The 15490-nt window shown below is 38.6% G+C and overlaps 1 protein-coding gene across 5 annotated transcripts in view; it reads left to right on the top strand.

Moving 5' to 3' along the window:
• UBAP2 (ubiquitin associated protein 2) overlaps window positions 1-15490 on the top strand; it is a 112129-nt gene that overhangs the window by 21002 nt on the left and 75637 nt on the right. For all 5 annotated transcript variants that reach the window (XM_048932372.1, XM_048932371.1, XM_048932370.1 and 2 more), the window contains 5 exons: window positions 1272-1411; window positions 6944-7021; window positions 8584-8694; window positions 12301-12454; window positions 13955-14032. In XM_048932372.1, coding sequence (XP_048788329.1) covers window positions 1313-1411; window positions 6944-7021; window positions 8584-8694; window positions 12301-12454; window positions 13955-14032 — 520 coding nt within the window. In that variant the 5' untranslated portion in view covers window positions 1272-1312. Of the gene's footprint in view, window positions 1-1271; window positions 1412-6943; window positions 7022-8583; window positions 8695-12300; window positions 12455-13954; window positions 14033-15490 lie in introns of those variants that run through there.

The following is a 15490-nucleotide window of genomic DNA, read 5'->3' as shown; positions in this document are numbered from 1 at the left end:
CATAGTATGGCTTGTTCCTGGTAAAGGCAGGCATTTTCTTGTTAAATATGTAAGAGTTTGTGGAAGTGTGTATCAGGCACAGAGCCTGAGATAGCTTTAACAGTCGTGCAAAACAGTTCAATGTTGGGTTCAATTTTGGCCAACAAAAAGATATTTCTAAATTGAGGATTGTAATGGTGTTAATTGTCTTTGTTATCTAGGTGAGGCTTCTGAGTTCCATAGATCAGAAACATTGCATTGATCTTCAGTTTTTGAGTACACATTGCTTGTAAAAGCTGGTGACCAGTTTGATATTGAACACATTCTTGTCCGTGTAATCACAGTTATTTGCTTGGTTTTAATTTTAGTGTTATTTTGCACTGAGCTCAGCCTTGAGCTTGTGCTGAAGCTGCTTGCCCTGGCAGGTTGTGCATTGAGACACATTCTTGCACCAAGGCAGTAGTGAAAAGTCTTTGCTGCAACGTTGCACATCTTCTGCCCAGTGGCAGCAAGTATGCTTTGCTTTTACTTCTCTATATTTGCAGTTTTGCTTCCCAGTGTTGCAGGGATGGAAAACAAGCAATTGACGATGAATATTCTGAGAGCTGTTTTCAGTTATCATACCTACCAAAAACCTTTTTTCATCTGTCAGTTTTGTGCTAGGTGTTGTACAAATGTGGGGGAATAACAAATTTCTTGTTTCAAAGATTATGATTCTAATGACCAAATGAATTTAAGTAAAAGCTGACTGTCACAGACTAGATCTAAAGGCATCTAAAGGCATTTAAAGGCAAGGATCATCATTTCTCTTTCAAGTGAGGGATGATGAGTAGATGTTGGCTGCAACCTCTTTATATGTGTAGGAAAGAGATTTAATGATAGGGAACTGTCTGGTTTGTGAAAGTGATTATTTAATTAGTGTTCTGAATAGCTATTATTGTGCTTAAATTCCAGGCATCAAAACAGGGGGAGATATTGCAAAAATGTAGAGAATTACACAGCTGGAACTGCAATCTCAACAGATCAGCAGAGAGAAAAGTCTAGGAGTTGTAGGTGTTGTCTGAAACTACAGATCTAGACAGGTCCTAATCAGCTGATAAGAAAGCTTTTTATCCCTTAATTTCCCTTTTACTATGAAGACTGTGATAAATCCAATAGTAGTGTTTTTTGAGCTCTTTTCACAGGAATCTTTGTATAGAATTCCTGTTAAAGGCGAGTAAAGCTGCATCTACTGCATTGTATGTTACCTGGGTATTGAATCATTGCCACTTACACTCTTTTTTCTCTTTCAGATTTTCTATTTTGTACATACATTGTTTTGTATATACTGTATATGATGACTTCGGTGGGCAGTGAACGTACCCGGGGCACTCGGGACAAAGCGCAGATTTCAACCACGCAGCCAATACAACAGCAGAAACAAGTAGTACAGGTATGTGCTACTGTACAGTAATCTTCAAGTTGAAGGTGTGTAATGATATGTGCTTCCAAAAGTCAGTAAAAACTAAGAAAATAAATTGTAGACTTTTTCTGGAAGAATATTTGATATCTCACTTTAAATGTGTAATCTAGCACAGCATTCAATTGTTCCTGTGTTCTTGTCTCTAAATGAGTTTGTGTTTTTCAGCAATATTTTCATCAGTGAGGAATTCTATGCTTATGTGTGTGTCAAGATTTTTATCCTCTGACCTCAGCGTCTTCAGGTTTCAGCCCTTCCATATGTTAGCCTCATGGTGCTAGAAGATTTCTTGTTCTTACAGGCATTTGGGTGGGTGGGAGAATCTTTACTAGACACATGCTGTGTTCTACAGCATGATTCAGCAGATCTGTAAGTCACAAAATACTATATTTGTTGTGCAGTGTCTTCACACAAAGTGAAATGGAGAAGATTGTCCACCAATAGACTGGAAGTATTTTGAGCGTCTGTGAGATTAGCTCATTGTCTTGATTTCCAGCAACAAAGTAGTCAAGTTTGTGTGCTTGTCTGGGTTACAGAGAGTGCAAAATTTCTCTGCTTCTGGCAACTCTATTCTCTTGTCAGGTACTTCTCCAAAATTGGACTCAGTTCAAGAATTGCCTCAGTTCTTTGCTGGCAAAGAGAATATCAGTCTAGAGGTGCTCCCTTGGGAAGTAGTCTCTATTATTGTTTTCCAGACTGATCTTTAACACAGAGAGACTTCCTTCCTTTTTTATACAGTATTAATTATGTGAACTAAAGCCCTCATCTCCTTGCATTGCAGTGTTTTGCTTACTGGTGATTCATGCTAATGTGTGGATTTAGAAAGTGACTTTCAAATAGATGAAGCTGAATTTGTTTTTGTTCTATTATAATTTAGAGTGCTGTGGGATGATGAACTTCTTAGCCAAACAGAAGCGCATGAAATAAATATGTAGACAGAGACAAGCATGCTAGAGGAGTTATAGGAACATGGCCCAGAAGTGTGGGGACCAGATTAGGAAAGCCAAGTCACACTTAGAGCTAAACTTGGCTGGGAGTATAAGATACAACAAGATGGGTTTCTCCAGATATGTAAGGTAACAAAAGAAGATATATGTCATCTCTGAGTGAGTTGAGGTCTTGACTCTGGCTGACGTGGAGAAGGCTGGGATACTCAGCTGTTTGTCTTAGTCTTCACAGTTAGTTTTCCATTCCTGAGAAAACTGGCAGATGAAGTGGCTGAGCTACTTGAAAACTTGTGGTGATTAGGTGAAGTCCTCAGTGACTGGAAAAAGGAAAACAACCTCTGTTTCTATAAAGGGTGAAAAGGAAGATCTAGAATACTACAAGCTGGTCAGCGTCACCTCTATGCCTGGAGAGAACAATGAAGCATGTTCTCCTGGAAATCATATTAAGGCACATGGAAAGCATTGGGGTGACTGTGGATGGTTAGCATGGCCTCACAAAGTGCAAATCGTGCCTAACTACCCCGTGTGGTGGCCAAGGGGAGAGCAGTGAATGTAATCTACCTTGACATAAGCAAGGCTTCTGATGTGTTCCCACACAGCATCCTTGTCTCTAAATTGGAAATGTGGACTTTATGTACTTATTCAATGGATAAGGAATTGGCTGTATGGCTACATTCAGAATTGTGGTCAAAGGGTTGATGTGCAGTTGGAGACAAGCGATGTACTTCCAGCGTCCATGCTGGGACTGGTACTGTTTAATGTCTTAATGACACTAGTGATGGATTAGAGTGCACCCTCTGGAAATTTGTGCATGACACCAAGCTGAATGGTGCAGTTGTTACTCTAGAGGGAAGGGGTCCCAGCGAGAGCATCCTTGACAGGCTTAAGAGGTAAGCCTGTGCAAACGTTACAGGGCCAGGCACGAGGTGCAGTACCTGTGTTGAAGCAACAGCAAACATCAGTGCAGATTGAGGAGTGACTGGATGGACTGCAACCCTAAAGAGAAGATCTTGAAGTTGTTGGTTGATGAGAGAATCAACATGAGCTTGTAGTTGTGCCCAAAAAGTCAGTCATATCCTGGGCTATATCAAAAGGAGTGTCCAAAAGGGCAAGGAAGATGATTATTCGCTTCTACTCAGCATTTCTAAGACCCTGTCTGCTTTGGAAGTCCCAGCACACAAAGAGCATAGAGACCTCAAGGCTGATCAGAAGGCTGGAGCACCTCCTCTGTGGATACTGAGGTCTGAGAGATCTGGGCTTGTTCAGCCCAGAACAGAGTAGGCTCTCGGGAGATATTATAGAGACCTTCCAATGCCTTGAAAAGTCTACTGGAAAGCTGGAAGGGACTTTTTATCTGAAAGTTTAATGATGGGACAAGGGGTAATACATTCAAATTGAAAGAGGAGAAATTGAGATTAAATACATGGGAGAAATTCTTTCCTATGGGTGTGGTGGGGCATAAGAGCAGTTTGCCCAGAGAAGTGGATGCTCCATCCCCAGAAATGCTCATGGCTGGGCCATGGATAGCATGATCCAGTGAAAGGTGTCCTTGCTGCTGTCAGGGGGTTGGAAGTAGGTGATCGTTAAGGTCCTTTAATCCAAATTATTCTGTTATAATATTCTGTGAAATGATGACTTCTCCTTTATTTTTTTTTGACATATACAAGACCAGTTTTGGGCAGATGGGAACAAGTCTAGTAAAGAAGTGGCTGAGAGATCAGAGATGATTAAATTAGTTTAGGCAATTATAAGAGGAGATCAAGAGAGCTAGGTTTACTCAGCCCTAAGAGGAAAGGCAGGGTTTATTCACATGTCTTTTTTGAGGGCGTGGAAAAGGTAAAGTCTTAAGTTTTATCAGAGAGGTCTGATGGCTTGAGCTGGAACACTGGGAATTCCAGCTGTTAAAAGGAAGAGGGAGGGAGAAAGACTGCCTTCACAGTTAACAAATACTGAAATAAGAGGAGGTGGGATCTCTGTCTCGTCCCAGGCAACTTCTCTGATGGGACCTGCCCTCAGTGGAAGTTTGCACCAGTATTACTGGAGGACCTTTCCAACTGCTGTGATTCAGAGGTTTGGTCTCACTGCATGTGTTCTGGGTTTTATCTATTTATTCTTTCTACTTGCATAACAAATACTTGTTTGCTCAGCTCAGTAGAAAAAATGATAATCAAATTTACAGCAACTAGCTTTACTGCACTGTATGTTATTATTATTAGAAATCAGATGAACTTTCCTATTTAGTCAAACTTGAGAGATCAACAGAAAGATGCTTTACTGTTCAATCACTGTTGATTATTTTCTCTGAATCTAGAAGAACTTTGCTTTCCTAGATGGAGATTTCTTTATTATCATATCCTATTATCATATTTTAAGAAGTTACATTGCAGATATTTTCTGTAGCATCTGGATAAATAAATACAATATTTTATTATAAGATCTGGGCCTACTATTGTCACTTAATTTTGTGTTTTATACATTTCTGTTTTCTGAGAGTTGTTAGTTGTTGGTTCAAAATATTGTGTCTAACATTGCAAAGTCATGTATTTTGAAAGGCTGAGTAAAATTCATACTATTTTATAGGACAATAAAATATTACTTGTAAAAATGGTGTCTTAAAAAATGAGGAACAGCAAGATACTGGGCAAAAAACCCACGAATGACAACAATCCAAACTTGTGAGAATGATTTGGTACTTGTGTAATAAAAACATCTTTGTTTTTCTTTAGTATCCTGAGTACTGTATGGAGGTAGTCCACTGGCATAAATATCAGTGATTTTCTAAGCCGCCTTCTTACACAGAAAATAGTATGATACTGTCATGTTTTATGTTGTTATTAAGTTGGTATATTTTGGTCATCTGATGGGGACTTAAGATGAATTTTTAATTTTTTTTTTAACGGCTTCCCATTTTTGGTCAAATATGTGGTCATGTCTACACAGAAATTACATTGTCTGAATTTTTCTGCTTTGGATGTCTGTAAAGGAAATGTCTTGAATTTAAAAATTGTGATGGGCCCGAGGAAACTGAAGTCAGTCAGAGGAAGAGGATGTGTCAACAAGGCATAAGTCTTGGTGGACATCTACTTTTTGTTCTCTGCTACTCACCTGGCAGACACCAATAAAGGTTTTTTTGCACAGAACACCCTGCTAACTGAGAGGCTCTCATGAAGGTGTAGTGTGCTCTGGGAAATACAAGGCATGGAGCTGGGAATTCTGCAGTAGTCTCTCACTTGTGTTGCCAGTTGACGTATGAAGCTGTCAGCATGATACTTTGGAAATGTGAAATAGCACAGAGTGCTTAACTCTGTTACAACACTAATTGTCTTGGAACATTGCCTCTCAGCATGACAAATGTCACTTCCCTCAAGGAACTGAGACAGCTGCAGTAACTTCTCAGCAAATAAGCAGCTGATGGTGTATGGTGGAGTAATTTTTAGACTCTTCTCAGCATTTGCACTTGGCGACCTTCTCCAGAGCTTGTATTTGTGGTAAACTCCAACAGCGATGCAATTTGAGGCTGATGAGTCAAACTCTTGGGGCTCAGAACTTCATGTTGGTATTCTCTGAAGTGAGACTTCAAAAGGTGAGGTTTGACCAGCTGCTCAGGATGAATCCTTTTATTCAAGAATTTCAGTGGATGAATTGGTTCCTTTCTTAATGAAGAAATATTTTGCAGCACCTCAAATAGCTCTCTTCAATATCAGCCTTCCATAGCAAGTCTTTTCTGTTTGAGAGAAACCAAATTAGGTCCAGGATCATGCAGCATACAGTTATCTTTGTTATTTTCAGGGGCATGCAGTTCCAGTGGACTCCAAATACCACACTCTGAGGAGACATTAATGGTGTTGACTAGCTCTGTTTGTGGGGCATCCTTTGCATAGTAGGATCTATAGTGCATTACTGCATCCATTTGTTTTAGCCTAACAACTTCTGGAGGAGTTGCAGGTATACTTTTGTAGGCCAGAAATGTTTCAGAGGCACCAAATATTTCATAAGCAGCAAGATCCTTTAGCAGTTTCTGGAAGCCAGAATTAGTGCAGCTGTTCACAGGCAGAATCTGGAGGTGCAACTGTGTCTTCTAAGTATTCATAAATCTATAGTCACATTTGGAGAGTCAAGGGAAGGTGATGGGAGCAGGAATCATCAGAAAAGAGGTTAATTTAGAAAAATACCATTACTGCTTTTTTATGATAAAAATGACTCTGGAATGACAAATACTATATAAAACTAAAAGTAATAATATCAAAACAAACTTGTGTAATAAATTCTGTTACATAATTGTCTTATCTATGTAGTGACTTCTAGCTTTGGCACAAACATCAAAACCACTTGTTGAAATCGCTTCTATTCCAATAAACTTTTTAACTGAAAAATGGACACAGAGAAGAAAATGTTAATCACTTCTCCATAGCTCTTTTGTATTTGCTGCATGTATTCTTTCTGAGAATCTGGAGAGAAAAATAGTAAGTAAAATAAGAAAAAATAAGAGTATCTAGGAGATACTCTTAAAAAATGTTGTTATGCTTTGTGAACTTTATTGAATGTTTGCATTTTTCAGGCAACAGCAGAACAGATTCGCCTTGCTCAGATGATCTACGATAAGAATGATGCAGATTTTGAAGATAAAGTGAAACAAGTATGTTTCTTACGGTACAGAGTTTTTATGCCCTGCAAATGAGGTGTTCCTAGGATGGCTTACGTTTTGGAGCTAGGGTGGCTGATCATTATTTACATGAAGCCATTTTCAGAATGATATACATTTAATTAGGAATAGGTGCTTTTATTGCACTGTAAAATTCTGCTTGTAAGACACTGCGTGGTAGTATAACACTGGCTGTATAGTTATTCTGGACCATTTCCCTTTGTAAACAAGGCTTTTAGCTAAAACTCATCTGTGCCAATGGTTCTTACAGACTCTGTCTCTAGAATGGTCCTGATGCTGAGCTGACTCAGAATTAATGAGTGCTTTCGGTTTGTCTGCATGTACGTGCACGTGGGAAAAATGGGTCACCTGTGTAAACTGGGTTTGCTAAATCACCATCTGTTTTTCAGGAAAAGTAAAAATCTAGTACTAGCAAAAGGTGAATTGAAGTAATGTGGGGCTTTTGTCTTTTAAAATCTGATCTCCTAGATTTGTGTGTGCATTAAAGTGAAATATCACACTGTTTCCTCTGTCCTGCTGAGCGTTGGCTTTATGCATTCCATCTTCTGTTGCACAGTTGTAGCTGAGTATTGAGGACTCAGCTATACCTGTTTGGCTCAGTGCATTGGTTTTACCTTTGTGAGCACATCACGTTTCATGCAGAACGTAGGAACACGTCCAGAACAAGTTATTGTGAATGCATTGTTGCAGCAGGTGGGGGTGCACTTCTAAATTTCCTTTCCTTTCTGAAGCCTCCTATGAGACACTGTTAACTGCTTTTTGTTTTTCTTTTCCATAAAGTTGTTCATTGCTATGCCAGGAGTGAAGTCCTGTAGATCCTAAAGCCTAAGGACCCTGAAATAGTGCCTGTAGCTCTGCTGATCAGAAGAAGGCTAAGAATTAAATTCTTCGTAGGAGTTGTAGAGAATCTTAATTGTGCACGTTGGTTTCTATCATGTGTTTTTTTTTTTTTTTTTCTCTTGATGGATAGAGGTACTGGATACTCCATGACAGATCTTGTTTATATCTGTCCCAAACTACTCAGGATGTATGCTACAGGTTCCACAAGGCATAATTTAGTACCAGCTCTCCTTGAGCAGCCATCACTTAGCCCGCTTGCATGGCTTTATGCTAAAGTAGACCCAAGAAGCTGATCTAGTTAAAAAAGTTAACTTCTCTGGATGTTTTTCCAGATGGATTGGGACTTTCCACCATGGCTGTGCTTACGCAGTGGGGTCAAGTGAGGGAGAATGATACTGGAGCTGTCCTAGCCTCTTAATGTTTTTACATTCATATATAGTTATCTTGGGGATTCAGCATTTGCTGAAATCATGAAGTATAAAGGAAAAAAAAAAAGCGTAGGGATGCTTAATTGGTTGTTACTTGAACTTGTCTCTTATCTGAGTTGTAAGCAGGTCTTTATAAGGTAGATACCCTTACTTAGGATTTTAAATTGCTCTGACACGGTAGCTGTGCACGTTTTTGGAATCTGTGGTGGTACTCTTACTTGATGATGATAATTTGAATATTTTAACATGTGTGACTTTTACTGCCAGCTTATGGAAGTGACGGGGAAAAACCAGGATGAGTGCATAGTGGCACTACATGATTGTAATGGGGATATGAACAGAGCAATCAACATACTGCTGGAAGGAAGTTCAGACACGGTAAGGTTTTACTTAAGTGTTCAACTTATCTTTTTGCTTGCTGTACTTTTCTGCTTTGAGATAAGTATTGGGAAAGTCCTATTTAGAAGCTTTAAATTTATGTCTCCACTGAAGTTTCTCTGAAAGAAATGAGGAGGCCCAAAGCTGCTTTTGTCTTGTGCATTCTTCAGTGTGGGCTGAACCTTGAAAAAGTCATGGATTTTCTACTTTTGTCCTGCAGTCTTCCATCTTTTATTCAGGTGTATCGGTGTTCTTTGGAACGTGTTTTTGTTTTATGTGGGCCTGTTTGAAGCACCTCCGCAACTGTGGGACGTGAGACCTGGTACTGTTTGCCACAACCTCTGTAAACCTCAAAGGGTAGGGAGGTACTTGAAGACATGTAATTCTTGCTGGAATGCATTGTGGGTTTCCAGGTCCCTATCTGAAAGATGAGTAGAAAGCTAATAATAGTAGGAGAGGATACAGCAAGTAATTCTTTTGTTACTGTGTTGCTCATCTGCCTGACTTCATCGGGAAACAAAGAGGAATCTGAGCTGTGTGTGGCAACAATGTCACATACTGTTGCATGGCAACAGGAGGTTTTCACAACACTGCTTGAAGATTTTGCTGGAGGGGCTTCTTAAGATTTATCTGAAATAAAATCCAGTTTACTATCATGAAAATCGGGAAAGAAATCTGAGCTTCCCTAATGTTGAATGTTGACTACTTCCTGTGACTTATCAGGGTGTGCTTATTGCTTGTGAGGAAGCTTTACTTTGTGCACCTCAGATCTAAGTCACAAAACATTCTAACCAAGGGAACTTTCTATTCTATCCTCTTTCATTTGTAGGAGTTGAAGTCATGTAATGCACTGCAGTGTGTAATGCTGAGTGTGTGAGTAAGCTGATAGTAAAAGAGACCACCTCACCTTGATTATACCAATCTTAGTAATGTGTTGTCCTTTCTGTCATCTCTTGTATATATAATATTCTAGTTGAAAATAGTTTTTTGATTGGGGGAAAAAAAAAGAAAAATTTAAATGCTTTCTTACCTAGCAAATTGTTATAAGTGATGATGATATAGGATAAACATTCTGAGTTCATTTATCAGTAGGATACAGTATCTTCACTTCTGAACAAAGTCCCTCTGAACACATTGCTCTCCATAGAAGAAATGCGGCTCACAAAGAAATACAGAGAGCTCGGTGAGGAAGGTTGAAAAGATATTAATTAGCAAGCTCTAGATCAGTGTGTGAAGTCATTATTCCTTGTGGAATTATGGACCTACAGCTTGCAATGGTTTGTTGCAGAGCCATTGTACTCCAGAATAGTTGCACTGTAATATAAGGCTGGAAGCAGAGGTACTTCTTGTTCTGAGTAAAATTGCCAAATCTGTTTTGAACTTCGATTTGTTTAGTGCACTGTATTTTTTTTACTTCATTCAGTAGATGTATCTATACAGTTGGAGGAATTAGAAGAGCAAGGAGTGATAGTGTCTATTTATAAATTCTTTGATATACTGCCAAACTGTATTTTTTTTTAAACTGCGATCCTTAAAGCTTTGTACTCTGTTGTAGTAAAAACTTTTTGCTTGGAATGGTTGTGATTGTCTGGCTTTGGATGTACAGAGGGAGAGTAGATAATGGCATGTTTCTTTGCCTAAGGCATTTAATTTCCTACAGGAGCAAAAGCCATTTTATGCCCAACTACATTTTAGTTGCTGAGGCTTTTTAAGGTAGTTTAAAGGGGACAAGATGAGCAAGAGGGAGCTTGCTCTATATATTTCCAAGGGTAAAATTCACAGCTGTAATTTGGGTTGCATGAAGCATCCTCAGCTAAATATAATCATAATAGTTAACTTCTAATAAAGCACGATTGTCCATGATGTGTTCCCGTGCACAGAGACCACACCATTCCCAACTTCTCAGATTTCTTTAAAATTATATTGATTTTTTTCCTTGTATAAATAGTAATAAAAGACTTTTCAAACCCCAAGGATTGTGATTATCAGAAATCTCTATTTGTGGGAATGCATGGAAATCCGATGCCTCCATTGTGGTCATTTTTTTTCATGCCATATAAAGCTTTATTAAAAAGAGTCCACTTTTACATATGATTTGCAGAACCATTCAGTTTGGGAAATTTCTTAAAGGGATTAAAAGTCTTTTGGCACTGTACGGTTAGAGAAATAATAGTGCATTCTGACCCATCTTGATTTGCTTCTTCAGATGTCAGTGCAGTGCTCCATCACCCTTGTAGTAAAGAAGTTACTCTGTATGTCTTTACAGAATTCCTCATGTTTAAATTTTAGGCCATGCTCCTTGTCCTGTCACTAACCACCACTGACAAGAGCCTGGCCTCATACAGTAGTTACTAGAGGAGACTGGGATTTCTGTCTCACAAACAACAGTGCTGCTCAATCAAGCTGTTTTGTTCTTCTAATCTACAGCATCTGTGTTTCACCTCAGTTGGTTTATGGCAGTTTTAGATGTATTTACTGGATATGAAATTGAGTAGTGATTTCAGCCTTTTTTCTCACATACACTTCTGCAAAAAATAACTCTGCCCAGAGAGGTTGTGGATGCCCCGTCCCTTGGGCTGTTCAAGGTCAGGTTGGATGGAGCCCTGGGCAGCCTGGTCTAATAATAAATGTGGAGGTTGGTGGCCCTGCATGTGGCAGGGGAGTTGGAGATTCATGATCATTGAGGTCCCTTCCAATCTTTACCATTCTGTGATTGTGTGTGACCGTTCTAATACTTGTTGTCTTATACAGGATGTTGAAACTTTTTATTTGTGAACTGTTCTGCTACCTGCTTGCTTTGCAACATTAGTTTTCTTAATTCTAGGCAAGTTGGATTAGCTGGTCCCTGTCTACTTTGTGAGAACTGCTTGTCAGCTGAATTGAAAAGAAATAAGAAATATGATTGGCAATTGCCTGACGTGGGATCGTGGGCTTTATCTAGTACTTCATAGCTAATGGCAACTTACCTACATAAGCAAATTTCCTTCATGAAAACTATCTAGACAATAAGTTCTTAGAAGAACTTTTTGCCATCTTCATTGTTTTGCCATCTTCACTGTTCATTCGTTACAAATGATACTTTTTTTTTTTTTACTCTGCTCAGTAGACTAACCATGCAATTGCATGGTACATAAATTACTGTATTGTTTTTAGCAAGTGTCTTAGTCGCTTTATTTTCAACTCCTACATTCACGTGGAATTGATATTATCACTGAATTTATTTTAAGGATGGATTTTTATATTAAAACCAAGGTCTGATGTTTGGACCTTAGTCTTTTTTCTTGTTTAGACATAGTATTGGTTTCTGCTCTCTGTGATGAGCTGTGGCTGTGAGAGCGGGTGGTTTGGCTTATTGTGGACACTTGTGTTTTGTGGAGTTCTTAGCCTGCATTTAAATTCTAGTATTTGTTTCTTGCTCACCTCTTTCCATGGATAGAACTAGATTTTCCTTTTGTATCAGTGTAGTTCTTGGTACGTATCACTAACCTGCTATTATAGAAATACCTATTTTTTTTCGTTTGAAGCGAACAGGTGTGGGTTGATATTATAGACAGAGATTTCTCTTTCTTTTTGACTTCTGTATCTAATTCTATTCTATCTAAATAGACTTCCTGGGAGACTGTAGGGGGAAAGAAGAAAAGCCTTGGAAAGGAAAGTTCAGAAAACAAAGAGAACAGAGAAAAACGAGGGGACAGAGAAGTGAGTCGTGGACGGGGGAGTTCCAACAGACGGGGAAGAGGAGGCAGCCGTGGCCGAGAGTGTACGTATAGGGGTTCACTTTAAAAGCTTTGGATGTCTTTCTTGCAGATGAAACTGGTGGAAAGTGAATGTTTAATGGAACAGAGTCTGTCAGAGCTGAAGCTCAGTGCTGATGTGATCATAACTTGTTTATGTGACAAGTATACTTGATTTATCTACTTAATTTTTTTGAACGGTCTTTACTTTTGTTTTTGAGACAGCTCAGTTTAATTTAAACCTTTTTGGTTAATTGATCTTTTACAACTTGCTGTTCTTCATGTGAGTTTTAGAAATGAGTCTTTGTAAGACTGCCTGAAGGCAAATATGTCGCTGCACAGCTGATACATTTTCTTGTTTCTTTTAATGAAAAAAAAAAATCTAGCTTGACTCCATCTCCTTTTATGAGTGTGAAAACCTGAAGATGTTCTCATCTTCTCATAAGGGGAATGAAAAAGCTGGGAATATTATTAATCTCTTGCATATATTTCTCATATAAACCAGCTGCAGGTGAGTTTCCACAACAGAAGTAGTACTTTGCAAACAGAAACATTTAAATTTCATGTTTATGCAGATAGAATAGTATGCTGTGCAAGAGAGAACTGAAGTTTTTTGAATTACGCAGAATCTCATTACATCACCACTGAATATACAGATTACCTTTTTTCTCTTACGTTTTATCAGAAATTATCTAAGCTACCTGTATCTCCTAAGATAGCCATAAATATTTATTGTAACACTAATAAATGAGTAGAAAATGAAGGGGATAGAAAAGAACACAACCAAAAAAAACCCCACCTTTTCCCTTAGAAGCAGGACAAATATTTACAGTTTTAGCCAAACTTCTGTAACTCATAACTGGAATATATTCATATACTGTACCAGTCAGTGGAGGCATTGTGAGTCTTTGTAGAAAAATGAAAGTATGGAGAGAGATGTCTTGGCAAAGCCATATACTGCTTGTTTCTGTACTAAAAATGAACTAAAATGACTACCAAATCTTGATATTATCCTCTCTCCTTTACGTACATTCTTTAATGGTTATGTTGGTGCTATTTGAATTTGTTGTGTAGTACATAATTCTCAACAGTGCTGTAGGTAGTCAGTCATTTCCAACCTCCTCTGTAAGGGAGTCAGAAGATGGGGCACAGGACAGGATGACAGGAGAAGAGTTGGTGTTATTGGTTATCTTACTCATCTGCTGTTGCCAATCAGCACATTATCAGGAAAGTCAAGTATGAGGCAGGGTAATTTCTTGCCTCTATATAGATTTGAGACCAGGGTTTAAAAAACAAGTGCTGTGTCTGCAAGAAGGCATAACCCTTTTAAAAGATATTTTGCTTCCTAGTTGTCCACCTTAAAGTGAACAACTTGCCCGTATCTAGGCCTGCGAAAAGGAGAGGGATGACTGAGGTATCTTGACCGTAATGCTCTGACAATCTTTTTGGGTTCAAGTTAAGCAGGTGACTGTGTTGTCTCATGTATAAGTCTCTAAAGTTTCTCTTAAGTTGTTGTCTTTCCACAGTTAGAGCTGAAGAAAATGGAGTGGACAACAGTCAAGGAGACAGGCCTTCAGACCGTGGGAAACGTGGCCGTGGGAGAGGTGAGATGGTGGCGTTGGTGTGGGACTGGCACTGATTTCATTTCCTGAAATGAAACTCCCTCATTTATTTGATTAAAAGCTTGTTTTTAAGCATTTGTTGGTTTTCCTTTGAATCCATTAGCACCTCAGGCATCTTTAATTTAGATACTCTCATCCCCTAACCATTGTTTCTCATTCCTAACCACTATGAGACCATTGTTTGGTGTCATAATGGCTTAAGAGTATCAGCACATCACCTTCATGGCATTTTTTTGTGTCCTCCAGCTATGGAGAGCTCTTCTCCAAATTGAATCGCGACAGCCTCCTGTGTGTGGGAGTGTAATGGACTCCTCAAGATGTACCTTGGCAGCAGGAGAGTGCAAGATTCCTTCTGTAGAACTCTTGTGGAGAGATTTGATGTGTTCTTGTGCCATTTTGTTTTAGTGGATCCTGTTGCCAGGTTTGCCTTCTGTTTTCAATACCCAGTAGGAGAGCACTAGTAACTTTAGAGGTTTTTTGTTTAAAAAAAAAAAAAAAAAAAAAAAAGGAAAATAGAATTAGCACGGGAGTATTGATGAATAGAAGTATGAAAAGACACAGTACTGTGGACTCATAGCTACAACTCTAATTGTATTCTCTGGAAGAGATAGGACAGGTGATGGTCTTTGTTTGATGTGGAAACAAGATGCACAGTTGGTTTAGATTTTCATTTGATCTAGTGGAAAGAAGCATATTTTTCTTAGAGCAAAAGGAATGGAACTGTATACCTGGGAATGGTACAGCTTGCGTGGGGAAAATGGGTAATAAAGAAGTTACACTGATGGAGTGCACAGCAGAGCTAATAGCTTAATAATGTCTGACTTGCAGGGAAAAAGAGAATTTCTACCTACTGTCTTATTTTGGAATATCTAGTAACGAGGCATTCAGTGACTGGAACATCAAACTTCATTGTTTCCAAATCTATATCCTGAAGGAATGGAAGGGTGTAAAGATAGATAGCTTCCAGAGGGTTGTGAGAATTACTCTATTGTGCATGTCAATCAGCTGATAAGAAGTAACATGTTCACAGAGTAGCTTTGCTAAGGAGATTGTGGTATAATTCACTGTTTACAGATGGAATTCAAATGCTTTAGTTTTTAGTGTAAAGTAATTATTTATGCATGTTGTAAATATAAACATTGGACTTTTAAAATTAAATTTTGGGGATGAAATTCAGAGGTTAATTTTAAGTTCAGTCTGTATCTTTATTTGTAACCATGTGAACAATGCATTGCATTTGTTGTCAGCACTAACTCACTCTCTGGGTGAATATTAAGTTTCAAGCCAAGGCTTTTAATCATTGGTATCAAACTGATTTACCTGACTGAAGAAATGGGAAGAGCTTTATCCAGTTTCTGTATCTGGGTTAGTGTATACAGTATATCTGTATCTCTTTCCCAAATATTTCGTATTCTGCATTAATGTGAGCAAAGTGCCTCG

Source organism: Lagopus muta, chromosome Z, assembly GCF_023343835.1.
Source record: "Lagopus muta isolate bLagMut1 chromosome Z, bLagMut1 primary, whole genome shotgun sequence".
In the NCBI taxonomy this organism is placed as follows: Eukaryota; Metazoa; Chordata; class Aves; order Galliformes; family Phasianidae; genus Lagopus; species Lagopus muta.
This window is presented reverse-complemented; position numbering and strand designations above follow the sequence as displayed.